This window comes from Mesocricetus auratus, unplaced genomic scaffold (genome assembly GCF_017639785.1).
Source record: "Mesocricetus auratus isolate SY011 unplaced genomic scaffold, BCM_Maur_2.0 Super-Scaffold_100006, whole genome shotgun sequence".
Taxonomy (NCBI): domain Eukaryota; kingdom Metazoa; phylum Chordata; class Mammalia; order Rodentia; family Cricetidae; genus Mesocricetus; species Mesocricetus auratus.
Window position 1 is genome coordinate 105,282,000 of NW_024429190.1, and position 27,464 is coordinate 105,309,463.

General features: G+C 46.6%; 2 protein-coding genes and 1 long non-coding RNA gene across 5 annotated transcripts in view; 1 reads left to right on the forward strand and 2 right to left on the reverse strand.

Moving 5' to 3' along the window:
* Mettl6 (methyltransferase like 6) lies at positions 1-15,571 on the reverse strand. Of its 3 annotated transcripts, none has more exons than XR_005877928.1 (7): positions 15,492-15,571; positions 14,093-14,457; positions 12,792-12,926; positions 6,414-6,584; positions 4,432-4,573; positions 3,373-3,579; positions 857-995 (listed from the first exon to the last, which is right to left on the reverse strand). XR_005877928.1 is itself a non-coding variant. In XM_040747850.1 (6 exons), the coding sequence occupies exons 2-6, from the start codon at positions 14,279-14,281 to the stop codon at positions 820-822; spliced, it is 813 nt and encodes a 270-aa protein (XP_040603784.1). In that variant the 5' UTR covers positions 14,282-14,457; positions 15,492-15,571; the 3' UTR covers positions 1-819. The 3 variants fall into 3 exon arrangements, 1 of the variants encoding a protein (XP_040603784.1); XR_005877927.1 differs by lacking the exon at positions 857-995 and adding an exon at positions 1,108-1,758; XM_040747850.1 differs by lacking the exon at positions 3,373-3,579 and having other exon boundaries at positions 1-995.
* LOC121140965 lies at positions 1,108-1,977 on the reverse strand. The gene is made up of 2 exons (XR_005877929.1): positions 1,878-1,977; positions 1,108-1,655 (listed from the first exon to the last, which is right to left on the reverse strand). It is a non-coding gene; the product is annotated as an uncharacterized LOC121140965 (long non-coding RNA).
* Eaf1 (ELL associated factor 1) overlaps positions 15,543-27,464 on the forward strand; it is a 13,396-nt gene continuing 1,474 nt past the window's right edge. The window contains exons 1-5 of the mRNA XM_005085229.4: positions 15,543-15,909; positions 18,370-18,464; positions 21,836-21,972; positions 24,092-24,282; positions 26,222-26,455. Coding sequence (XP_005085286.1) covers positions 15,543-15,909; positions 18,370-18,464; positions 21,836-21,972; positions 24,092-24,282; positions 26,222-26,455 — 1,024 coding nt within the window. The remainder of the gene's footprint in view (positions 15,910-18,369; positions 18,465-21,835; positions 21,973-24,091; positions 24,283-26,221; positions 26,456-27,464) is intronic.

The window sequence follows — 27,464 nt, forward strand, 5'->3', positions numbered from 1 at the left end:
TTAGTATGCAAATTTGCTTTTGTCTTTAATAAATGGTAGGATCAAAGAATTGTCTTGATTTATTTATTATCAAATGCTTGATTTGCACATCTAATTTTTGTATCTACACGCTTGATTCCCTGCTTTCCTTTGTGGAGACTGAGATTTGAACAATGCAGCTAAACCACAAAACTTGACTTTCAGGACTGACCTACAATCTTGTTTTTCTGTGTGCAAATACACTCACTGTTCATTCACTCATTTATGCACATGTAGCAGTCAGAGAACAATTCTTAGGCATTGGTTCTCACCCTCTACCTTTCTAAGGCCAGGTCTCGTTTTGTTTTTTGTTTTTTTTTTATCTGCCAAACTGTGTACTCCAGGCTGGCTGGTCCTGGAGCTTCCAGATGATTCTTATCTCTGCTTTTCTTGAGGTAGGAGTGCTGGGATTACAGATTCAAATTGCCAAACCTGGATGTTTTCTTTTTTAATCTGGGTGTTTTGCCTGCATGTGTGTCTATGTACCACCTGAAAAGACCAGAAAGGGTATGCCATGCCCACGGATCCCTGGGACTAGAGTTACAGATGGCTGTGAGCTGCCACGTGGGTGCTGGCAATGGATCCAGGTCTCCTGCAAGAGCAGCCAACACTCTGGACCCCTGAGCCATCTCTCCAGCACCCCGTCTTTTTTCCTAGACACAGACCCCTGGGGTGACACTTGAGTGGTCAGGCTTGCACAGCCTGCTGAGCAGTCCCCTCACTTCTTAATACAAAACTTACAAATGTAATTTTAAAAATTCAGGATATAAAAATATATGAAGTAGTTTAACACTCCTTTCTTCAAAGTGAAGCAGAGTCAATGGTAGGGTCTAAGTCCTTTGGAGGCTTCCGGAACTTGCCCTGAAGGAAAACTCGTGGCACACAAAGGCCTTCTTTTTTGTTCACTGTTTCTCGAAACACATATTCGTTTGACACTTCTTCATAGCCCGCATCCACAAAGAGCTTCGCCAGGAATTCTGGAAGGCAAGCAGCAGTGAGCTCTGAGGGGTGAGAACTGAGATGGGCTGCAGGGCTTTTTCCCCCCCTTAATGAAAGTTCAATGCTAAATTTTATTTGTTTCTTTTCTTCTTTGATTCCCCCTCTACCCCCAAGACAGGATTTTACATGTTTGGCTGGCCTGAAATTTTTAATGCTTTTGTTTCAGCCTCTCCAGTGTTGGGTAAACATGTCAGGCTAGCACGCCAGGCTTTCGTTCTTTCCTTTCCTTTCCCTTCCTTCCTTCCTTCCTTCCTTCCTTCCTTCCTTCCTTCCTTCCTTCCTTCCTTTTCTTAAAAAACACATTCCTACTTCTCATGGTCTTAAGACCCAAACAGAAACCTCCAATTAAAGCATCAACAAAGGCATACCTAACTTGGCTTGTTCATGTGTTAGTAAATACAAATTATGACTAGAAAGAAACAACTCAGCTTACAGAAAGGAAGGATATCTGTGACTACAACAGGGGAATCACCAGGTGGTGTGAGAGCCTGAGGATAACTTCACCCCAGCAAAACATCTCGCAGATACGATGGATCCAACAAGCAGAATCAAGAGGACAGACGACTCCTGCTCAGGGCGTCACTGCGGAGGCCACGCTCGGGAGCTCTACGCAGATACCCGGGGCTTCCTAATCACTTCTAAAGGGTTAACCAGATGTGGCCAATCAGAGCCCTTGGTCAGCTTCATTTTCACCCGACACTGTATATTTTAGTGCACACACTCATTTTTTAGTTTATATACCTATGAGGCAAAGACAGAAGTGCTGTAAGGTTAAGGACAGTCTGGGTTATAGACTGAGATTTTGTTTCAAAAAACTAAAAATTATGGGGCTAGAGAGATGGTTCAGCAGTTAAGAACACCTGTTTTTCTTGCAGAAGATGCAGGTTCACAACTATCCATAACTTCAGTCCCAGGGATCTGACAATCTCTTCTGACCTCCACACACACCAGGCATGTACATGGTGCACATACTCCCAATGCAGGCAAAACATATACATATAAAATACAATAAAACCCCCCTAAAAACAAACAAACAAACCTAACCCTAAAACCAAAAAGCAGTCAGGCGTTGATGGCACATGCCTTTAGTCCCAGCACTCGGGACACAGAGACAAATGGATCTCAGTGAGTTTGAAGCCAGCCTGGTCTACTGAATGAGTTCCAGGACAGGCTCCAAAGTTACAGAGAAACCCTGTCTGGAAAAACAAAAGCAAAAATCCAAACCCAAACCAAAAAGTAAAAGAACTAGGGACACAGCTTAGCAGTGGAACACTCGCCTAGCATGCTTGAAGCTCGGAGTATAAGCCTTAACAGCACAAAACAACGAACTAATTCCTCCAAACCCACACAGCTAGAAAAAGGTAAAGGATCCTTTTCTCCAGATTACTAGGCAGACTTAAACCAATGTTTTTAAGTTTCACTTAAAAACTGAAATGATGTTCAGTATTTTCTGATCCAAAATGCCCTTTAAAGTATTTTCTATTATTATCTTGGATGTGGGATGTTATGTGTTCATGCGTGCATCTGTGTGCAACAGAATCAATGTTTCTTCTATTACACTCCCCACTTTAAAAAAGTGTTTTTATGTTCATCGATCTTTTGTCTGTATGTTCACTACACGCATGTCTGGTGCCCACAGCAGTCCAAAGAGCCTCTGGAAATGAAGCTACAGACTTCATTTGTAGCCATGTGGCTGCTGGGATTCAAACCCAAGCCCTCTGGAAGAACAAACAGTGCTGTTAATCAGAGAACCATCTCTCCAGCCCTCCCTCTACCTTACCTTTTCTTTCCCTCCTGAGACAGGGCCTCTCTTTCATAGCCCTGGCTGTCCTTGTCTACCTATTTCTTGAGACAAGATTTCTCACCAACCTGGCATTGCTAACAACACTAGCTGACCAGTAGCTCCAGGGATCTTTAGTGTCTGCCTTCCCAGCATCAGGGCTACAGGGACGAGGCACCACACCTGGCTTTGCACATGGGTGCTGCAGCAAACCCTCTACTGAGCCACCCTTCCAGCTATAACCATGTATGTATGTATGTATGTATGCATGTATGTATGCATGTATGCATGTATGTATGTTTTTGGAGACAGGGTTTCTCTGTATTGTTTTGGAGGCTGTCCTGGAACTCCCTCTGTAGACCAGGTTGGCCTTGAACTCACAGAGATCCGCCTGCCTCTCCCTCCCGAGTGCTGGGATTAAAGGCGAGCGCCACCAACGCCCTGCTATAATCATTTATTGAGACAGGGTCTCAAGTAGCCCAGGAACTGCTGAGGGACAGAATGACCTTGAACTATTGTCTATTTTCTATGTTTGAGTGTTTTGCCTGCATGAAATATGTGCACCATGTACATACCTGCTGCCCACTGGGTCAGAGGAGGTGTTTGATCTCCATTCCTGGGAACTAGAGAGAGGTACAGATGGAAGCCACTGTGTGGGCGTGGGAACTGAACCGGCTCTCAGGAAGTACAACAAATGCTCTGAACTGCTGAACCATTTTCCCAGCTGGATCTTTAACTCTTGATCATGCTGCGTCTGCCTCTGGATTGCTGAGGTCTAAGTCCTGTGTGCGACCATACCAGTTTATGCAGTGCTGGGGACTGAACCCAGAATCTAACCCATGCTAGGCCAGCACTCTATCAACTAAGCTACATTCCCTGTATTCTTGTGTAGCAAACTAGTCTATCTGAAAACAGACCTAATCACTTTTATTCAAGAAGGATTTGCCTTTGGTCTGGGAAAGTACACTCTGTCACCACGCTGAGCTTACTGGCAACACAAGACATGCCAGAGGCCTGTCTACTCTCCCAGGCTCACTCACTAGCCACCATCAGCAGAGACCTTCAGGTTCTCCTATAGACAGATGCTTCTGTCCCACCTGGTTCTGTAGCTGTTCAGATCCAAATAAACACACAGAGGCTGATACTAATTATAAGCTGACTGGCCTATTGCTCAGGCTTATTACTAACAAACTCTTACAACTTAAATTAACCCATAATTCTTATCTGTGTTTAGCCATGTGGCTTGCTACCTTTTCTCAGTATGGCATTCTCATCTTGCTTCCTCTGCATCTGACTGGCAACTGCTTCTCTGCCTTTCCTCTTCCCAGAAATCTTCTAGTCTGTAGCCCCGACTATACTTCCTACCTGACTACTGCCAATCAGCACTTTATTAAACCAAGGAGTGACAAACCTTGGCAGTGAACGAGGGCATTATCCCACATCACTCCCCACAGGCCAGACCTGGGTCTGTGACTCAGCAGGTACTGGGAAGTGGGGCATATCAAGGTTTGTTCTAAGGGTTTGGGACTTTTGCTAGCATGGCCACACAGCTGCCCAAGCAGCGCTCCACTGATGATGCAGTCAAGTAAACAGAGACAAAATGAAACACCAAGGAGATACTCCATTCCTCTTACCATCAGTGAAAAAATAGGATCTGGTTCCATCTTGTCTGACATAAAAATTTTCTCCAAGTTTGCTCCCAGCTTTAAATCTAAGCATGGCATGATCGTGCAGCCCATAGTCACGGAACAAGACACTTCTGCCTGGTTTTAATACCTGCAAAAAAGGAAAGAAGATTGCATATAACTCAGAGGAATGCAGTCACATAAAATACAATTGTGATAGTTATGAAAGCAGGCGTGGAAGATACCTTTATATGAATGGCTGCTTTTAAAAAACATGTCAGGTGTAGTGGTACACACCTGTAAACCCCAGCACCCATGAGGCTGAGGCACGAGTATCATTCTGAGTTTGAAGGCAGCCTGATCTACATAATAAGTACCTGGGTACCTGGCACACCAGGGCTACATAGCAAGAGGACCCCGTCTCCAAAAACCCAAAATAAAATGCTGCACAAGTTATTTTTTGGGCCGGGCGTTGGTGGCGCACGCCTTTAATCCCAGCACTCGGGAGGCAGAGGCAGGTGGATCACTGTGAGTTCGAGACCAGCCTGGTCTACCAAGTGAGTTCCAGGACAGCCTCCAAAGCCACAGGGAAACCCTGTCTGGAAAAACCAAAAAAAAAAAGCTATTTTTTGGTTGCAATGGATCACAGAGTTTCAAACCCCACATAAGAGTAAGCACACAAGACATACTCTGCCTTCCATAGGCATGAGCCACCTCCTTCATTACTATTCCCAGCTCTCTGTTTCTGACAACTTGGCTCTGAAGGGCTCCTGATCCCCTGCCTCAAGTGCTGGGTTCTGGCCTGACCCTCGGCTCTTTGGATCAGGAAGTCCGCACCATGTGAGAAGAATAAGGAAAGGCATCCTTCCCTCTGAGCCCGCCTTCTATCTGTGCTGTAGACAGTATGCACACACCTACTCTACACCCCACGCAAGTCCCACAGACAGGTGTTCCACAGACCCACACCATCTCATCAAGCACAGCACACTTGTTTTAAATGACAGACGCCACAGGTTTTGTCTCCTTTGGAAAAGCGTGTGCTGATGCACTTGCATAATCCTATCCTCCCCCAACCCTCTTTCTATTTTTTTTTTTTTTGAGAGAGGGTCTTGTTATATACATAGCCTTGGCTGGCTTGGTAATTATTTACTATGTGGCCCAGGCTGATCTTGAACTTATAGAAATTCTCCTGCCTTAGTGTCCTGGGTGCTGTGACTACAGGTGTTTGTCACCACACCAATGGTACACAGAAAATCATTTGAAAATGACTACAGTGTCTACATGAATGCTCCACTGCAGCTCTCCAAAGCAGTGACATCACTCACTGACATCCTCAGCCTTAGAACCAAGAGGAAACAGGCTCAGAGATAGGTGCCATAGTCTGTCCTGAATCATGTGACTTCAAGCTTTTTTTTGTAACCCAGGCTAGCTCCAAATTTTCTCTATCGATGAGAATGATCTTGAACTCTTGACCCTCCTGAGGCTGAAGCTGTATGTCATCATGCTGACTTATTTTCAAAAAGAGTCAAAAATGGTCTTGAGCTGGGCATTGGTGGCGCACGTCTTTAATCCCAGCACTCGGGAGGCAGAGGCAGGTGGATATCTGTGAGTTCGAGGCCAGCCTGGTCTGCAGAGCCGATTCCAGGACAGCCTCCAAAACAATACAGAGAAACCTTGTCTCGAAAAACCAAAAAAAAAAAAAAAAAAAAAAAAAGAATCTAGGCCTTTTGACTGTACTTTGACATTAATCACACGTCCTCTCACCTTACACATCCCAGGTAACTGCTCTGGGGCTGTCCATGCTCTGAAGTGCAGCCATGCACTGCATAAACCCAGCACTGCTTTATGCCAGAGAAGCCGCCCCCCATGCTGGCTACAGTCTACCCACTGGAAATGGGAAGATGCTGGGACCGCAGCACACAAGCCTTACAGAGAAGGAGGCAAGTGAGCCAAGGCGGTCAACCCTCACATACAGACATCAAGTCACCAACCTTGTACACATTTTGTAAGACGAGGTGCATCTTCTCAGGGTGAACAGTTGAGAGCACAAAGATCAGTGTGACGGCGTCCACAGACTCTGGTGGGATATGGTCAAGGAGGTCATCTCTAGTGAGGTCACACTGAAATACTTTGCATCTCTCCGTATTATATAAAGGATTTTGCTAGAAAGGGAAAAAAACAAAGAACTTAATATAACCACCCTGCTGATACAGGTTATGAATATATGCAGCACCGAAGAAAGATCCTGTCTCTACGTGTTTACTGCTACAAAGAATGGTCACTTGTTATCTGATACTGTATAGGAAGCATTTCATCAAACTGTTTTTTGTTTGTTCTGTTTTATTCTTCTGTTTTCCAAGACAGGGTTTCTCTATGTAGCTTTGTAGACCAGGCTAGCCTTGAACTCACAGAGATCTGCCTGTCTCTGCCTCTCGTGCACTGGGATTAAAGGCGTGTGCTGCTACTGCCTGGCTCAGCAAACTGTTTTTAACTGAGGGCAGAGTATAGTCTTGTCACTTATATAAAACTAAGCACTTCAGAGACCTTTTTTTTTCTAAAAGGATAATACAAAGTTGGCAGCTGCTTCCCAACCCTCCGTTGGTTATCCCTGACAAGCTTACACTCTATGAGAAGTTCTCCCAGTTCACCCTACTGGGATCTGGGATGCCTCCAAAGTTCTTTTTTTTTTTTTGGTTTTACGAGACAGGGTTTCTCTGTATTGTTTTGGAGGCTGTCGGATCAGCCCGGCCTTGAACTCCTGAGTGCTGGGATTAAAAGGCGTGCGCCACCACCGCCTCCAAAGTTCTTATGTGACATATTTCCTAGAGATAAAAGACTAAAGATCCTAACCTACCTTTCTTTCTCCCATCCAAGTACTAACCAGGTCCGACCCTGATTAGCTTCTGAGATCAGATGAGATTGGGCATGTTCAAGGTGGTATGGCTGTAGACCCTACCTTTCTTTCTAACAAGTTTATTCCTGGCATATTTTGGTTGGTTGGTAGATTCCAGCACATGTATCATCAAGGCAGAGAATAAGCTTTTTTTTTATCGTGTATGGGGACATGAATAAATAAATATGCAAGGCAATGGGTAGGAATATTTAGTGTTAAAAGGTTTCATTTATTTTTTATTTGTCTATCTTTGTCCATGTAAGTACACTGGAGCTGGAGTTGCAGGCAGTTTTGAGCCACTGGATGTAGGTGCTGGGAATCAAACCCAGGTCCTCTGTAGAGCAGGAAGCACTTTTAGCTACCAAACTGTATCTCTAGCTCTGCAAGAGTCAACTTTTTTTCCCTCTGTGTAGCCCTGGCTGACCTCCAGAGATCCACCTGCCTCTGCCTCCCAGGTGCTAGGATTAAAGGTGTGTGCCACCACCACCCAGTACAAAAGTCAGTTTTTAAAGCGATAAACTACATGTTGAAGAGTGATTGTACTCCAAGCCAAGCAATTACTATGTTGGAGAATTCAGCAAAAGGATGTTGCAGCCAGGCTTGCTGATTGTGGATACCTCTTGGAAGGGTGGGGAGGGTCACGAGACCCTCACTGGTGTATCCAGTGGCTCCCTATTTCAGAGACACGGGTCAAAGGAAGGGATGTTCCATTAGGAGGCTACAGGAAAGTCCTCATCCCTGCAGGGTGAAAGCTTTACAAGTGCAGTCTGTTGGGGGTGAGCACTTATAGCCCAGCAAGCAATCCTGGATGTGTGCTCTATAAGAAAGCCTAATAAACTCATTGGTTTCCAGAGTGAACTTTGTCCCACTGTGCTTTGATTTGTCACTGAGACCTTAGGAGAAGGGAGGGGCAGCCCTCACGTATGACTTTCCTATAAAGAAATTTTAGCAGTAGAAGGAAATACATCAGACATCATAACATACTACAAAATATAGTAATAAAACAATGTGGTTTGAGAATGATGACAAATAGTTCACTAAGACAGAAGATTCCCAAATAGACCCACGTGTATATGTGAGAATTTAGTATTTTATGACAAGATTAAGATGACAATTAGATGAAAAGGTAAATAATAATGACAACAAATACTCCAATGTGTTGTGTTCTGAAAACCAGCTACTAGATACATTAAAAGACTTCTAGTTTTAGTTTAGAGATGAACACAAATGGAAAGACATGACTCCCATACTGGAAGAAAAAAAGGCAAAATGATGGCATGGCATGTACATGTTTGTGAAACCATCAAACGAGAACAATCACAGAACCCGTGACCTTAAATCTAGAGAAAAACAGTGTCTTCAGGGGGATCCAAGCCTCAGGGGCTTGCTTACCTGAGGCACAGACTCCAGTCTGGAAAGACAGCGCTGAAAAACTAGAACTGGTTTGGAACCCAGAGTGGGCACTAAAGGACGAAGCCGCAGGGGCTGTTTTCTGAACGTGTTTCCACCAGGGATACTGCCAGGCTCTCACAAAGAGGACGCTGCTCTTCTAGTGCTGGCTTCTGCTCACATCCTTTTAGCAAGGAAAGGTGTCTCTGCAGGAGAAAAGCTACCTAAAGCTGCAGCGATGGCCACCAGTGACATACCACTCTAACTCCAGGGAGAAGGCAGGGGGACCTTCTCTTCCTAAGCCCAAGATTACAGTTACTCCACAGCATCTGGGAGAGGGTGGGCAAGAAAAGAAATAGAAGTTTTCATGGGGCTGGAGGGATGGCTCAGAAATGAGAGCACTGGCTGTTTTTCCAGAGGACCTGGGAGTGAGTCCCAGCACCCACACAGCAGCTCACAGCTGCCTTCTGACCTCCATGGGCTTGAGCATGGCACACATACATACATGCAGGGAAAATACCCACACACACAAAATAAATACAAAGGTGTTTTAGGTGTCCGGTACTCAGAGCAACAACGAAACATAAAAGAAATTGTACCAACAGCATCAATGCAGCCCAACTCCTGATTATAAATCCCTATTCATTTCAGTATGTACTGACCTAATATTGTGTGCAGTTTCAACAGAAAAGCATAAAGGATGCCAAGAAGCAAGGGAAAAAAAGTCTGAAGAAGGCAATCATTACAGCCAGACTCAAATATGGCATAGAATGAGAGACTATGAATTGGGGCATTTAAAATAATTATTAAAATGTTATAGATACTGTGGCTGGTGAGGTGACTCAGTGGGCAGGGGTACTTGCTGCCAAGCCTAACTAAGTTCAACCCTCAGATTCCACATGGTGGAGGGAGAGAATTGACCTCAGCAACCTGCCCTCTGGCCTCCACCAATGTCATGGAATATGCATGCCCCCTCCCACACAAGGATGCACACACCAACACAATATATATAGAAACAAACAAGTTAGCTAACAAACAAATGTTTGAACATGAGGGGGCTACAGATAGCTCAGCAGTTAAGCACACACAGATTTTCTAGAGCACCCTGGTTCAACTCCTATTAATCACAACGGCAGATCATCACTATCAATAACTCTAGCTACATGGGGATCATGTGTATTCCTGTGCACATACCCACATGCAAAAATATACACATACACATATGTAGGAGTGAACCCCACAAAGCTATCCGCCCATGAGGGCGGGGACAAGTAAATTAGCACAGGTAGAGATAAAAGGAAGTGAAAGGAAAAGGAGCCTCTCTTTCTCTTGGAAGACAGCCACGCTTCTAACTCCTAGATTGTACGACTCTCTCTCTGGTAAATAAATATATTGTTTTCCCTATAGCATTGACTATTATCTATATACATAATTAAACATATAATATAAAAATAGATCTTAAAATGTTATAAACACTAAAATGTTAAAGACAGGTAACATGAAAAGTAAGAGGTAATATGAGGGATGGAAACTACAAAAAGATTGAAATTTAAGTGCCCCCCCAAAAAAAATGTTAACTAAATTCATAAGAGAAATAAATCTTTTTACAAATGAGTATATTGGAGGAATATATCTCTTAGAAACAATGAGTGAATTTGATGACTGCACAATAGAAATAATGTGAATTAAAAATGCTGGGATTATTCACTCTTCAGTTGAGGGGCATCTGGGTTGCTTCCAGGTTCTGGCTATTACAAATAATGCTGCTATGAACATAGTGGGACATACGTCCTTGTTGTATGAATGTGCATCTTTTGGGTATATGCCCAAGAGTGGAATTGCTGGATCTTGTGGTAGACTGATTCCCATTTTCCTGAGGAATCTTCATACTGATTTCCAAAGTGGCTGTATGAGTTGGCACTCCCACCCGCAGTGGAGTATTCCCTTTTTTCCACATCCTCTCCAGCATAAACTGTCATTTGTGTTTTTGATTTAGAGAAAATGTGTTACATTTACACAATGGAGTACTACTCTGTGGGAAAAAACAGTGGAATTTTGAAATTTACAGGCAAATGGATGGCACTAGAAGAAACCACCTTGAATGAGGTAACCCAGTTACAAAAAGATCCTGAGTGAGGTAACCCAGTTACAAAAAGACAAACATGGTATGTACTCACTCATATATGGATTTTAGACATGGATCAGGGGAGTGCCAGCCTACAACCCCAGGAAACAGGGAGGATCCTAAGAGAGATATGCATGGTACCCCAGAGAAGGGTAATGGGACACTATCTCCTGAGCAGATTGGGAGCATGGTGGGAGGGGAGAGGGAGCTGGGAAAAAGGGAGGGGGAGAAGACGAGGGGAGAGGACATGGGGGAGCAGGAAGGCTGAGTTGGGGGAAGAATAGAGGAGAGCAGGATGAGAGAAGCCATAATAGAGGGAGTCATTATAGGTTTGAGGAGAGATCTGGCACTAGTGAGATTTCCAGAGATCTACAGGGATGACACCAACTGGCAAACTAAGCAATAGTGGAGAGACTACCTTAAATGTCCTTCCCTGATGATGAGTTTGACAACTACCTTATCTGCCATCCTACAGCTTTCATCCAGTAGCTGATGAAAACAGAGGCAGATACCCACAGCTAAATACTGAACTGAATTCCTGGAACCCAGTTGCAGAGAGGGAGCAGTGATGAGCAAAGGGGTCAAGACTGGGCTGGTGAAGCCCAGAGACAGCTGACCTAAACAAGGGGGGAGCTCATGGACCCCCAGATTGATGGCTGAGAGGCCAGCATGGAACTGATCCAGACCCGCTGAATATGGGTGTCAGTGAGAAGGCCTTGGGTAGTAGATCAGTATTTATCCCTGGCATAGAAATGGACTTTGGGAGCCCATTTCACATAGAGGGATGCTCTCTCAGACTGGACACATTGGGGAGGGAATAGGCCCTGTCCTGGATGAAATGACAAACTCTGGAGATTCCCCCACGGAGGGCCTCATCCTCCCTGGGTAGCAAAGTGGGGATTGGGTGGGGGGGGGGTGGGGAGCTGGTGGGGGGCAGGGGAGGAGGAAGGGAGGAGGAGAGGGAGCTGGGATTGACATGTGAAGCAAGTTTGTTTCTAATTTAAATAAAAGATTTAAAAGAAAGAAAATATACATAAAAATTTGGAGGGAACATAATCTAATAAAATTCATTAAAGAACAAAAAAAATGCTGGGATTAGAAGTATGTACCACCACACTTGGCTCATCTCCAATTTATCAACCTTTCACTTTTGAACAGATAATTCTTACTGTGACGTTAAGTTCTACACAGGTGGGGACTCTGTCTCGTTCACTGTTTACCCCAATGCTTAGGACAGCAACTGGCATAGAGTATGCTCTGAATAAACACGTATGGAAGCAAGGAGTTCATGATAGAAGAAAAGGTATGTGTAGTTACATAGTTAAGTCTTCAATATCATTAGTAATGAGAAAAATAAAATACTGAGACTTTTTTTTCAGAAAGATTGGCAAAAACAAAAAATATTGAGGAAACAGAGGAAAGAGTACCTTTATACTACTGGTAAAATTATAAACTGGCAGCCAGGCAGTGGTGGTACAGCCTTTAATCCCATGAGAGGCAGGAGGATCTATGAGTTCAAAGCCAGCCTGGTCTACAGAGTGAGTTCCAGTACAGCCAGAGCTACACAGAGAAACTCAGTCTCAAAACCACCTCCCCAAATATATACACATATTTTGGCAACATCGTTTTAAAGGAAAAGTGGCATAATCTACTAAAATTTAATATTCACATTCTTCTTCTGAGGGATTTTATTCCCCCTCACTCATCACAGAGGACCGAGAAGCATGTGCACATTCACCTGACTTACCAAAGCAAATGAACAGAAACGATCTACAAGGCAGACACGAATGAAGCACAGAGGCACGCACTGTTTAGTACTTCCTTGCTTTGCTTTGAGTCGAAATGTTTTTATACGAACATTCAAAAGAAAGCGACATTCTTGGTGACTGTGGCTGGTAAAAGAGGACTGGAATGAGACAAATGACCTATGGAATCAGGAAGAGCAGAACATGGTGTACCTACCTTAACATAGTCAACTGCCCTCGGAGAAAAATCACAGGCGTAGGCAAAGATATTCAAATCCTCTTCTAAAAGTGGGAATAAACAGTTCCCAACCCCACATCCAGCTTCCAACAAAGTCAATTTTTGACCTTCATACTGAGGAATGAGAACACAAAAGTTACACAATGAAGAACTACACCAAGCTAGAAGGAAAAGACAATAGGGGTACCTTACTTATAATTACCCGACATTGGGCAGTTTAGTATTAAGAAGAAGAAAAACAACAACGCTGGGCGTTGGGGGCACACGCCTTTAATCCCAGCACTCGGGAGGCAGAGACAGGCGGATCTGTTCCAGGACAGCCATCAGTACAGTGCAGACGCAGACTCTATGGGGCTCACTTTCTCCTCAAATCCCAGCTGCTCTTTTGCCTCTGTATTCTATCCTTGGGTAACTCATTTCTATACTCTGCGCCTTGATTTTTTTTTCCTTCAAATGAGAATGCTAATGAACTTCATAGAGTTGCTATGAAGCTTAACTAGGAGAACATACATAAAATTCTTAGAAAAGGGTTATAGTGAATGGTTCATTAACGACTACCACTAACTACTATAAATACCTTACTCTGAATATTTAATATTTCTAACTTTCAGATTGGCTTTAAGTAAGTAGAAAACAACATTAAGGGGCTGGAGAGATTGCTCTGTGGTTAAGAGCATGTGCTGCTCTTCCAGAGAAACCAAGTTCCGTTGTCTGCATCCATATGGCAAGTGAGAATTGTCTGCAATTCCAGTCCCAGTAGATCTGATGCCCTCTCCTGACATGCATGCAGTGCACAGACATACCCGAGGCAAAACACTTATACACCTAAGACAACGAAATAAACAAATCTAAAGAGGAAACCCTAAAAGTTCTTTCCTGTTAAACAGCCCAGAGACTGCTGAAATTACTCAAAACAAAACAGAACTCTCCTTAGGTACACTTTGATAGGCTTCATACATTTTCTTTAGGGTAGTGCAAGTCAGTACAGTGAGTGTCACACAACCACAAGGACCTCAGAGTTCAACCCCGGGCACTCACGTAAGAAGCTGGGCATGGTGAAGCACGCTTGCAATTCCAGTGCTGGGAAGGCTCTCTGGGGGCTCACTGCCATCCAGCCCAAGCTAATCTGTGCATCCCAGGTCCCAGCCACAGCCCCTAAACACAGGAGACAGCTCCTGAGAAGGTGCATAGCTGGGAGCGCACTCTCCATGTAATAAAAGATCTCTCTTCTACCCATGGCAAATGAAGACAGCTCAGGGCCCTGAGACACCCCAGCCTACCTCCCTACACGATCTTAGCTCCTCAAACTCTCTGGTGGTCCAGTGTCTGTCCTTGAAGAAATTGGTACTGTTTCTTTTGTAAAAAAGGTCCCAGTTCTTCTGAGCCTCTTTTTCCAGTTTTTGCTGTTTAAAATCAGACACCAAGGCTTGGTCTCTGTGCAGTCTCTCCTCTTCCTCAGAGCTAAGCATCCTGGCTTGCAGTCCCTTCCTTTGCAAGGACGCCACGGCAGCTGCTTCAGCTCTGCTGAAGACTCCCTGGTCTTCTTTGACCACCCGAACCACGGGTGCCGATCCTGCAAGCACCGGATTTTTCCCGGTGCATTTTCCCCAGGTGTCTTCCCAGCTTCAGCAGCAGCAGACGATGGCTACTCGGGGGCAAAGAAACTCTAGTTAGCGATTCTGTAACCGCCTGCCCACTCCCCTCCTCATCCACCCGGCTTCTCTGTTCGCCGGGGGTCTAGGTGTGTGTCAAGTCAGCCTGGAGTTCGCTCCGCAAGAAGCCCAGGCTGTCCCTTGACTGTCTTCTGTCCATCCTCCGGCCTCGGCCTTCCAAGTGCGGTGACCGCGGGCTTGTACCGACTCCACGGAGCCGGCGCTTACGCTAGAACTTGTAGGGTTTGGGGTCAGAGACTCCTGACGAGCTCCTGAAGGCGCTTGGGGCCAAGCCACCAAAGCAACCCCCGACGACGCCAGAGGCTGACTCGACCCAGCACCCCGCCGGGGGCGGGAGAGGTCACAAAGACCGAGGCGGTCTACTGCACAACGCTTGCTGCCCTCGGGGGGCCGGAGCCCTCATGTCGCGGGCCCCAATGCAAACCGGATGAGCCAAGCATTTTACAGAGACAACGGACTTCGTGCGGACGAGGCCGCGCTTCCCCGAACGTCGACCCGGGTGGGGTGGGGGAGAGAAAAAAAGAAAATGTGAGGAGCCGATTCTCATCAACGCCCGGCGACAGGACGGACGCCGAAAGCAGGGAGGCGAGGGACCGGCAAAAGAGGGGCCACGTTCGCCGGGGCCGGGGCTCGGCGTTTGCTGGAGGCGACGGCGCTCATCCTCCCCACCTCCGGGGCTTCTGATCGCTCACCCAGCGAAGGCAGCGCCGCCGGCCGGGAACGGAAGCCCTCACACCGCCGCCCCACGGAGCGCAGCGGGAAGGCCGAGTGACGGGGCGGGTCGCCGAGGTCCGTCCTGTCCCCCTCGGGATAAACCAGACTAGGGCGGCGGGCGTCAGCGCTCAGGCTCGCCCTCTCTCAGCCCCCTCCCTACACGCTCGGGGCTCGCCGCCATCAGTTGCCGGGGTTACCAGCGACAGCTAGGACTGCCGAGCCCTCGGGGGTGGGGTGGGGAGGAGGATAAAACCTCTTCGGTGGAGCGCAAAGACAGAACCGGGACACTCACCGCCCACTACGGTCCACACGCGTCCTCCCGCGGGGACCCGCCTCTGGCTCCATGGCCCTCCCCCCGCTAGTTCCGTTGGGAAGCCGGAAGTCCCGCCCCGACGCCGGAAGCGCTGCGGCCTTCCTTCCTCAGAGCCTCCCGAGACGCGGCGGAGACTGGCTTCCGGCCCCGGGCGGGCGCGGACTTGGCTCGGGGCGCGTTCCGGAGCGGGGTCCCGGGAGCGCGGTCCTCCGGGCCGCTTGCGCGGGGCTCGGGGACTGCGGCGGAGGCCGCGCGAGGAGGACGCCGATCCGGGTGCCGGGCAGGTGCAGGGCCATGAACGGCACGGCGAACCCGCTGCTGGACCGCGAGGAGCATTGCCTGCGGCTCGGGGAGAGCTTCGAGAAGCGGCCGCGGGCCTCCTTCCACACCATTCGCTGTGAGTGAGCGCCGCTCGCGGGCGGGCCCTCCATCCCCCAAACCTGGGGCCCCCACTCCGGCCGCCGCGTGCCCGCCCCGGGCCCCTCCTGTCCTGCCTCGGCTTCTCGGAAGCGTCGCTCTCCTTATCTCTCACCCGAGGGCCTCTGGGACTTGGATCTGGTTCTCTTTATTTCCACATCGCTCCTCTCGAAACTCTGCAGAGTTGCTGCTGCCTAACTATCCCCTCCCCCCCGCCCCCCAACAGCCTCAAAGACCAGTTCAGAAGGTCAGCGGCCCTTTATTTAGAACGCCGCTTCCCAGCCCTTAAGCCAAACTTCACTCCTTTGGAGCGAGGCCCCTTCCTTCTCCCCTCGTGCCCCGTCTCCCTCCTCCCCCCCCTTTGTCGAATTAATTCTGTTGCATCAGGGCTCACGCCCTGGAAAGAGACTTCTCGTTCGCCACGAGCATCATTTACTGTGTCTACGACATCCTGTCTCCCTAGTTTTCCTTTACCCCTTAGGGCCCTGGGGCCCCTCCACAACTAGGGAGTCTGCATTCTTTGCGCCATCCGTAAGGTTTTCTCATCCTCCCTTCGTGCTTCTTTTGACACTGGTCCTGTTGCTGCTGCTGCTGCTGTTTGAGACAGTGTCTTCCTGCAGGCTATGCTGGCCTAGGACTCATTTATACAGTTCAAGCCAGCCCTGAACACGCGGCAGGCCTGCCCCAGTCTCTGTGGTGCTGAAATTACCGGCCTGATCCACCGTACCTAGCTGACATGTCTTTTGGCCCGCCTTCACCGCCTTGACTTGCGGGCCAACTCGCTTGTGGGCTAAAGAAAAAAAAATTAATAAAGAGTTTGTGAACCTGGCATAAGTTACAGCCTGATCTATGTTTGGAAAACGAAGACAGCAGCTTAGGGAATGTGGAGATGGTCATTATGTTGGGGCCTTTTCCTACATGATTATAGACTCTGAGTGGGGTACGTCCACCGTGTGTCCCGAGTAAAGATTCGGCTGACGGAGCACATCCCTCAGTGATTCACAGCTTCTGGTTTCCGGCAGCATTAACAGCGGCCAGGGCACGCTTTGTCATGGGAGTAGTAGACGTGACTCAACACGTAGGAAGGAGGTGTGTTAGCTTCTAAAGTCCCATCTTTGTGTGGCCGCTGGTGTCACGGCAGCTCCAGCTGTTTCAATGAGACTGCCTGCCGTGTTTTCCCCCTCCGCTGAAGGGTTTTAAGTGAGATCCTGCACAGGGACACCCGGCCTGCAGTTTGAGGCAGGCGTGTGTTAATATGAAGCGAAATGGCTCCTCCGACTGTGCAGTTTGTAAGGATAGGCAGGGTAACTTCTGGAGTTCACTCGTCTGCTCCTGAACATACCTGGAAGTATCTTGAGTGTGGCAGATTCTACTTTTGAGCGCTTCTATTGAAGACGAAATCAACCTCACGGGGCCCCTGTGTCTCCTGTAGATTTACAGCTCTGTTGCTTGTTTGCACACAGTTCTAATAATTACCTTATTATGGATGGTAGATGTTAACTGTTATCTGTCACTTAGGATAAGGAAATGCCTTTTCATTAATGTAAAGGGTGTATGAGTTCCAACTCCTTGCACCAAAATAATAGTGTAGTTGAAGGCAACATAATTAGAGGTGTTCCTGAGTTGCTAATTATTGAATGGGATGAGGGTATTTGGGGCTCATTGTACTTATTCTCTCTACTTTGTATGATGAAGTCTTTTTTTTTTTTTTTAAGAATTTTAAGAATTTTAAATGATGGGCCATGAGAGCATGAGTATCTGATTTGGATTTCTAGAACCCACATAAAAGTGCCACAGTGTGGTAGTAAACAGTTGCAATCCCAGTGCTAGAGATACTGAGACAGGAGGATCACTGGGGGCTCACTGGCCAATTGATGTCACCTATTCAGTGAGCTCCAAGCCAGCGAGACACCCTGGTTTTTTGTTTTTTTGTTTTTCCGAGACAGGGTTTCTCTGTGGCTTTGGAGGCTGTCCTGGAACTAGCTCTTGTAGACCAGGCTGGTCTCGAACTCACAGAGATCCACCTGCCTCTGCCTCCCAAATTCTGGGATTAAAGGCGTGAGCCACCAACGCCCGGCTGACACCCTGTTTCAATAAGCAAGAGAAGCTGGTGGTGGTGGCAGCACCACTTTTAATCCCAGAACTCAGGAGACAGAGTTTAGGCAGATCTCTGTGTGTATTCAGGGCCAGCCTGATATACAAAGTGAGTTTCAGGACAGCCTGAAATCCTGTCCTGAAAAACAAACAAAAAAGACTAACAGTACCTGAGAGACTAGCACATGTATACATGAACACATGTACCCATGTACATACAGGGACACACGTACATGAAAGAATCCTGAACCATTTTTACTTATATAATATAGTTTTAATTCTGAAATTAAAGTGCTCAGGAAGTCCTTATTTTCAGTCATCCAATGGGAAATATTCTTTCTTTTAGATGACTTTAAGCCAGCATCGATAGATACTTCCTGTGAAGGGGAGCTCCAGGTTGGCAAAGGAGATGAAGTCACAATTACACTGCCACATATTCCTGTAAGTTGTTTCCATTGTTGGTTTAGTGTAACGAATCTTTGTATTTTATTGCAGTTTGATTTTTTTTTTCTTTTTTCGAGACAGGGTTTCTCTATGGCTTTGGAGGCTGTCCTGGAACTAGCTCTTGTAGACAAGCCTGGTATTGAACTCACAGGGATCCACCTTCCTCTGCCTCCCGAGTGCTGGAATTAAAGGCGTGCGCCACCACCGCCCAGCTGAATTTCCTTTTGTTTAAATTTTTTTTGATTTTTCAAGAGCCAACATAAATAAAATAGGAATTTAGGAGTTGGGTGGGTAGTAACTCATGTGTCATGAGACTTGGTTTAAGGTAGTTCTTTGTCCTTGTTCCTGAGTTCCCCTCTCTCCAGTGTGTAGTACAGTAGGCAACTTTCCATCTGGACAGCTGCGCCTCTGCTAGGTAGGGTTTCTCACAGGCAGTTCTGGAGAGAAAGCCCTGAGTGTCACGTGTAGCCGTAGCAGCTTCTGAACACTGGGCAGCCAGAAGGCAGGTAGGAGCCAGAGGTGTGGGAACAAAAGACTTTGGCTGGAGGCCCGCTTCCCCATCAGCCTGGGAGCAGGCAACTGTAAGACATGTTTACTGGAGTTTACTGAAAATAATCCAGTACCCTAAGAAATGTTTACCGGAGCAATAAGTTCTCTATAAGGGCTCGCTCACTGAAACACCCTGACTTTGATCTTTCCACCCCTTTCCCCGAAGCAGACTCTGGAGTCAGGGACATATTACCACCAGTCGGGGCAGAAAAAGGGCACATGGAAGCTTTTCCTAGTAGAGTTTTTTTTTTTTTTTTGGTTTTATGAGACAGGGTGTCTCTGTATTGTTTTTGAGGCTGTCGGTCCAGCCTGGCCTCGAACTCACAGAGATCCGCTTGCCTCTGCCTCCCGAGTGCTGGGATTAAAGGCGTGCTCCACCACCGCCCGGCCCTGGGGAAGTCTTGAGCCTTCTTGGGAAGCCGACTGGTCTCTGTGTCATCAGCCCTGACACCCTCGTCACATTCTTAGATACAGGCTGTGCGGTGAGCGCCGCACAGAGGGACATCTTTATATGTGGTAAGGCATCCAGTGCAGGCTGATGGTCCCAGGCAGGAACAAAAGGCTTGGAAAATTGCTAATTTGAGGATGAAGAGCTTAGTTAAAAGCTGCACCAAGAAGGACTGGAGAGATGGTGGTCCTTCCAGAAGTCCTGAGGTCAATTCCCAGCAACTGCATGGTGGCTCACAGCCATCTGTAATGGTGCCCTCTTCTTCTTTATTGTTTTTGTTTTCCGAGACAGTGTTTCTCTGTGGCTTTGGAGGCTGTCCTGGAGCTAGCTCTTGTAGACCAGGCTGGTCTTGAACTCACTGCCTCTGCCTCAGGAGTGCTGAGATTAAAGGCGTGTGCCACCACCGCCCGGCATGGTGCCCTCTTCTGGCCTGCAGGGATACATGCAGGCAGGACACTGAATGCATAATAAATAAATTTAAAAAAATGTTCACCAAGGACTTGGAAGGAAAGACTTTGTAAAGCTGTCTTCAGGGCAACATTTTGGGTCTGGGCTCAGTGGCGCAGTGCTTGCCTTGCATGCTTGAGGTCCTAGGTTCATTCTCCAGCACAGCCAGAGGAAAAACAGAAAGAAAACCCTAACTCAGATTTGCATTAATAATCCTTTCGCATGGGGAGATGGCTCAGCGAGTAAACGACACAAATACGAGGACTGGAGTTTCAGTCCTCAGAGCCCGTGTAAAAAGCAGAAAGCAGGGTCAGGGTATCTCTGGGGCAAGCTGACGACTAGCTAGACTTAGTTGGGCTCAGCAAGAGACCCTGCCTCCACAGAGAAAAATGGAGAGCAATTGAGGGGGATGCCTGATGTCAGCTTCCAGCCTCTAAGTGCACGTATGCACACATGCACCTACATACATCTGCCCCCACACAAGGGGCATACACGCACACACACACACACAAGCAAAGCAAAAAGCAAACAAAAGAGTTAAAATAGAAGAGGTTCTTAGCACATTTCACAGCCCTGTCCTCAGATACAGTAAACTCTGTGTCACAGGCGGCAAAATGAGTCTGGGCAGCAAGGCCGACAGCCTCTGGGATGAGGAAAAACTGTTCATGCAAGCACTTCTTTTATTACATGTTACTTGTGGCGGGTTACATCATCTCCCATTGGACCTTAGTTTCCCAAATGAAAAATGCAGGGACTAGGTAAATGGTCCCTAAGCTACCTTTCAAAACTCAATTTTTACTGTGAAAATAAGGGGTTGAAGAGAGGTTTTTTTTTCCTAAGAAATTAAATCCTGTATTTGACAAATATTAAATGAATGTTCAATGTACTAGCCCATTTCTAGACTCTAAGAAACTAACCTTAAACAAGAACATTTCTTGCCTTTGTGCAGCTTAGGGTCTGGAATTTAAAAATGGGTACATATAGTTGTTGCTGGGTGTGATGCTTTCCTGTGATCCCAGCATTTGAGAGAAGGCCAGCCTGGGCTATGTGAGACCCTATCTCAAAACCAAACCAAAACAAATACTTATTGTGGAAAGTCGGGGAAGAGTTTCCTAACTCATCTTTGGACTTAGCAGAAGGTAGAAAAATTTAGACAGGAGTCAAAACGTAGCAGGTAGAAACCCAGTTAAAGCCCTGAGGCAGGAGTAAGAGCTTCAATTTTTCTGAAGACTGCAGAGCCACAGGATGGGTGGTGGAGGCTGGGGGCAGCTTAAAGATATCCTTTGGCCCTAGGGCAACTTGGGAGCAGTTGAAAGCCTTGGATAGATGACTAGCATGGGGTAGTTTCTGCTCACCCAGGTTGGGAGTTTACCCTGGGGTGTGCTATGTTGGTCGTTTGCATGATGGGGAGGCCTTGAACTCTACTTGCAAAGAAATACAGAGATCACTCACTGGTTTAACCAGTCATACCAATAGCTCTTTGTAGTGTAGGGGAGAGTCAATTGTTCTCAGTTCGTGTATCACTGTTCTTTAAAACATTTCCCTACACTGTTAAAAATGTGCCTAGTAATTTAAAATTTTAATACTACACTCATGATTACCTAAAACCAGTTGCTTGCCCTGTTCAGACTGTTCCTTTCCTTTTGCTGTGAATGCCAGAAGAGGTAAGACAGATTGGTCATTTGTTCTTTATGAAGAGCTCTGATGAAGGATGGGTGAGGCCGTGTGCTTTGTAAAGGCGGGATGTTCATAGCTGGTGTGTTTATATGTGTACTTTGTAAAGGCGGGATGTTCATAGCTGGTGTGTTTATACGTGTACTTTGTAAAGGCGGGATGTTCATAGCTGGTGTGTTTATACGTGTACTTTGTAAAGGCGGGATGTTCATAACTGGTGTGTTTATATGTGTACTTTTGTGGCACACAGGGGTCCACACCACCGATGACCGTGTTCAAAGGGAACAAACGGCCTTACCAGAAGGACTGTGTGCTCATCATCAATCACGACACTGGAGAGTACGTGCTGGAGAAGCTCAGCAGCAGCATCCAGGTCAAGAAGACGAGGCAAGGCTGACTTGGAGTTCTCCCTTCCTCTTGCCCCATGGGGATCAGAGCTAGGTCTTGTGTGCCGGCAGATGCTCTCCTGAAGGACAGTCTTAAATGTCTCTACGTCTTTGTGGCATTTAGTCCAGTTTTATGAAAGGGCAAACATCTGTCCCATCAGTAATGTTAGCCACTTCTGTCTCAGACAGAAGTGCACATTTCCCTCAGTAAATAATGCTTTTTTAAGAGCTAAAACATGAAGTCATTGGGGAAAACAAGGTATTTATAATTAAGCCAATTTTGTCAGTCTCATAATTGCTCTTATACTACCAAGTGGGGAATTTGATTTTTATGTGTAGACTTAAAATTATAAAACAGTTGCTTAACTTTACTACAGTAAATTGCTGCTTATAAATTAGGATATACTTGAAGTGACTATACTATCAGAATAAATCCTTGCTGAGTATGGTAGGTCATGCCTGTAAGCTTAGCATGTTGTTGTAAGTTGGAGACAGCAGAATCAAGAATTCAAGGCCATTTGAAGCTACATGGTAAGTTTGAGGCTAGTCTCAAAACAACAGCAGGAACAAAAAACAGTCTTGCAAGATTGCTCAGTGGGTAAAGATGACAGCAACTCTGATGACCTGAGTTCAATCCTCAGGACCCACATGGTGGGAGGCATAGCATAAATAAATACTCTGCAATACAGTATTCATTCTAGAACTTTGCACGTGGTGGGTAAGTGCCCAAGTCTGCTAGTTAAGTTTTAAGAGACTATTACAACCTGATGTCTGTTTATGTCTCCTCAAGCTATTTTTCTCCTTTTACTCATTTCACTACAAAAAGAAAAGCTCCCCTTCATTGAGATTATCATGGGCCAGTATGTTGGATGTTTTAGATGTGGTACCTAATCTTTACCAGTAATTTTTAGAGTGCGGTTTCTTTGAGGCAGGGGGTGAGACTGGGGATCACAGAAGTTGTGGTTTATAGACTTTTACTGCTAGAGCTGAGACCCCGCCCTAGGTGAAACATCCATAGTGCCTGCTTCTGTTCCATCCTTTGTTTTGTATCAAGTCCTCAGGTAAACCTGCAGCTCCTGTGATACCAGTGATGCTCTGTTGCCATTCTACTCTGTGATTTGGGAACCAGCAGCATACCTCTTGGGTACTTGTTATATATACTCAAAGAATATCAAGACCTACTAGTCAGAACCTGCAGAGACCTCCAGGGGATTTGTGCAGATGCTGAAGTTAAGCACTAGGTAGTCCTTTTGCAGAAGAAATTATTATTCTTTTTTAAGTATACAGATACCTTTTATTGGTTATTGAGCCATATATCTTTTTCTACATTGTCATTTTTGAGCATTTTTATTTATTCAGTTTTTATTCTTGTCTCATGCAATACATCCAATACAGCCCCCACCCCCTCCACTATTTTTTCATTTCCCTTCAGAAAAGAGCGGGTCTCCCAGTGACATCAATGAACACATCATAACACAATGCAGTAAGACTGGGAATAAACCCTCAAAATCAAGGCTAGATGAGGCAACCCAGCAGGAGGAAAAGATCCTAAGAGCAGGCAAAAGAGTTAGAGACACCCCTGTTCCCACTGTTAGGAATCCCACATATACCTCAAGCTTCCACAAACAACTACAGCAGGTATACAGAGGAGCAGGAGAAGTTATTAATGGATCAGATTTTTCTCAATTGGAAGTAGAACCCAGTAAATAGTCAGAAACTTTTAAGTCATGTTGTGACATTTTCTTGGAAACACATTTAATCACACTGTGTCTGTGTTTTATCTCCTTGCTGGGCTTTAGTGGATATGGCACATCTATAATCTTAGCTCTTGGAAGGCTGAGGCTGTCCCAGAGTACATAGCTAGACCCTGACTCAGAAAGGAAAGAAAAAAAAGTGCACTCCCTGGAAACAGAGGGTCATTTCATTGTCTCTGTATTGCTGATGCTTAGTCGAGTGCTGGGTGCAGTAGACACATGAATGTTAGTGCATTCTCATGGTGAAAATATGAAGATCAGCTTTTGCAGTCACTTGGAAAGAACACTGGGTTCTGCGGACGCTGCCTGTGTGTTTGGTCATCTTGAGAGATATAATTTTGCCTCTTGACTTAATGTCTGTTTCAGAGCTGAGGGGAGCAGTAAAATCCAAGCCCGGATGGAGCAGCAGCCCACTCGTCCCACACAGCCCACACAGCCACCACAGCCACCACCCCCCATGCCATTCCGAGCTCCAACGAAGCCTCCAGCTGGACCCAAGACTTCTCCCTTGAAGGATAACCCTTCACCTGAGCCCCAGCTGGATGACATCAAAAGAGGTAGAGCTGGGCTGTGGCATGGGGTCAGGCACTGGGTTCCCGGGAAGCTGACACCTTACAGATGCGTCATCCTGGCTCCAGAGCTGCTGAGAACTGGCACTATACCATGCACGTCATCGACAAGGATGAGCCCAGCTGGACAGGGACTGTCTTGGCAGCGTGCTTAGGGCTTAGGACTTGAACAAGCCTCACTGTCAGCTGAAGCTTTGCAGGGCCTTAGACTCCCAGAAGGAGTGTTCTCCATGTTTAGATTCTGAACTCCCCTACTAACTGATGTATGCAAACATAAGTGCTTTATTAATAAGGGAACTCTAAAAATGCCAAGGTTAGAAAAAATGCCAAGGTTCGATGCTCTGCTGTCCCAGAGCCTGTAACTCTGAAAGGCCCCGAGGCCAGTGGGAATGGGATCTGACCCAGAAGGACTTAGAGGTCTGGCTCGAGCCTCTCCATTGCTTACCCTGGCTTTCCTCCCACACAGTAGAGGGTGCTGGCCCTTCAGACTCCCAGGCATAATGGGGCTGAGTATCATACTTCACATTTATAAGTTTTGTGCAACAAATGCAACCCCTATTAGTAGAACACAGGAGGAGTTGAAGGCTTCCTGGGAGTTTGTCTTTTTTACCCTTAGAAATACTGCCTTCTCACAAACTCAGTCACCCTGAATTTCATACAGCTGCTACACCTCTTGATTATTTTCCCTCTTGGATTCTAGAATGGAAAAGAAATTAGGCCAAGAGTGGCCAGTTGTTGGCAGTTGCACTTAAAGGAGTCATGGCCATGTAAGGCCATGGTGATGTTTGAACAGAAAAAAAAAAATCTGTCAGCTGTCTTCATGTTCTCTTCATGTATTTAGGGACAGTGGATTGGTTAGGGAAAACATGTTTTTCCACCTCTACTTTACATCCGTGAAGAATGCAGAACCTGACAAGCATAGCCATGATCAAATGTGTGAGAGTCAAGAGATGACATTTCACCATTTGGCCTCCTTTGCCAGGGTCTTTCTTACAGGCTTCCATGGGAGTCAGAAAGAACTCAGGCTCACACAGGCTGCCCAGCTGTCTTTTTTTCCTTGGTGGCTTTGGAAATCCATTGACATCGATCTCACTACTGGTCAGCAGTTGTGAGTGTAATTGTCAACTTGGCAGGATCTGAAATCTAGTAGGGACAAGCCTCTAGGCACTCCTCTGAGTGGCTATTTAGCCTGTGGGCATGGCTCTGAGCGATTGTCTGGGTTAGATTGAGGTAAATGTCCCACACAAGTATGCGGCACCATTGGGTTTGGGTTATTGACCACATGAGGAGGAGAAAGTGAGCGAGCGAGCACAGGCAGGCTTCCATGGCTCTCTGTGAGTGACTGGATACAGAGTGACTCAGGGCCTCAGGCCCCTCACTGTGACTTCACTGATAGGCTGTTCCTGGAACTGAGAGCCGTAATAAATCCTTGCTCAAGTCACAGCAACAGAAAGGGAGACTGAGATAGGAGGATCTAACATAAACCCTCAGACTTGCAATTGCTTGATAAATGTTTTTCTATTCTTTTCTCTTATTTGGGGCTTTATACAATAACTCCCATTTGTTTGCTTGTCTGTGTCAAGGTCTCACTCTGTAGCCCAGGCTGGTCCTGAACTCAAGATCTTCCTAACTCCACTACCCAAGGGCTGAGGTTATAGGCACACACCACACTCAAATCAGAGTCTTTATTTAAGGAAATAATAACATAATAACCCTGATGTGTCTTATACAAAAGAGTCATTCTGAAACATTCAGTGTTCCCATCAGCCCCAAGACGGAGTAGGTTTGGGGGTTCATTGTGTTATACTCAAGAAACAGAGAAGACTGAAGTCCTTCCCTGCAGCTGGTTGTGTCAGCTGCCATTCACAGATGCTTCCTCTCATCTCAGTGGCGACTGTGCTGGTTACGCCCTGTCGTGTCTTTGCAGAGCTGAGGGCTGAGGTCGACATCATCGAGCAGATGAGCAGCAGCAGTGGGAGCAGCTCCTCTGACTCTGAGAGCTCCTCCGCAAGTGACGAGGACAGCTGCAGCAGCGGAGGAGAGGACAACGGCCCAGCCTCTCCTCCTCAGCCTTCACACCAGCAGTCCTTCAGCAGCAGGCCTGCCGTGGCCAACGGCACCAGCCGGCCCCAGGGAAGCTCTCAGCTCATGAATACACTCAGTAAGTGTGTCTTCCTGTAGTGGCTGAGATAGGGCGGGCCGTATGCAGCTGATGTTGCTCTGTGCTGGAATCTATAAACTGCAGGCATTTAGGGCACAAGAACGGGTCTTGACAAGGACAAATTGGGGAGATCCCCCCCTTCTTTACCTTTACTTGTGGCTGTGACTTCTGCAAAATGCTAAAACTTGATTGTAGACTTTTTGGTTTTCCATACACCAGGTTTAAGACATGGCCTGCTATAAAGCTGGCTTTTAAAAGTTAACCTATTACCTCTATTTGGACACCTCCCAGCCTTTGGCAAGAGAAAAGACAGGATGTTGTCATGTTTGGGTAGCTTTTCCTACAGATGGTAAGGTAACACAGAGGAAAGCCAGAACAAAATTGGCTTTGTTTCAGAGTGGGGCGATTCTGTGCCCATGTGTCCCCCCAACCGTGCATGGTGAATGGTCTGTCTCCTAGTCATCTTCCTTTGAGGAAACTGGAAGTCCTGGCGGTGGAGGTGGAATGCAGACCTGGTTAGCCTCCAGTGTGGTCCAAGCAGAACTTACCAGTCTCGGTGCTGTGGACCTTCCTGCCTGGGCAGTTCACTTTTTCAGGGCTGTGAGGGCCTTGTTGGGTGTATAGCTGCGTGTCTGGCCTCCACCCTCTTGTGCCTTCCCCTCCACCCCACCAAAGCACCTGCCACCTGTGTAAGTCGAGGTCCAGGTGAGAAGTCTGTCCTCACACAGTCAGAAAAGGAAGTCCGTCCTTAGGGATGGGGCTGGGTCCTCTGAAAGGGTTCCAGGGACAGAGAACAGCTGGTCTAGATTTAAGAAATACAGATGTTCACTTTCATCCAGCTGCTATCAGCTGAGATTCTTTTGTACACATTCTAAGAATCTGGAACTTCCTTTTAAAGTAATACGCATGTCCTGGAGAGAGGTGTGCAGAGGAGACTTAGCATGCTGTGTGTGCAGACAGCACTCAGCTTCCATCGTGGAAACATTCTGTTTACTGAGCTTTTTTTTAA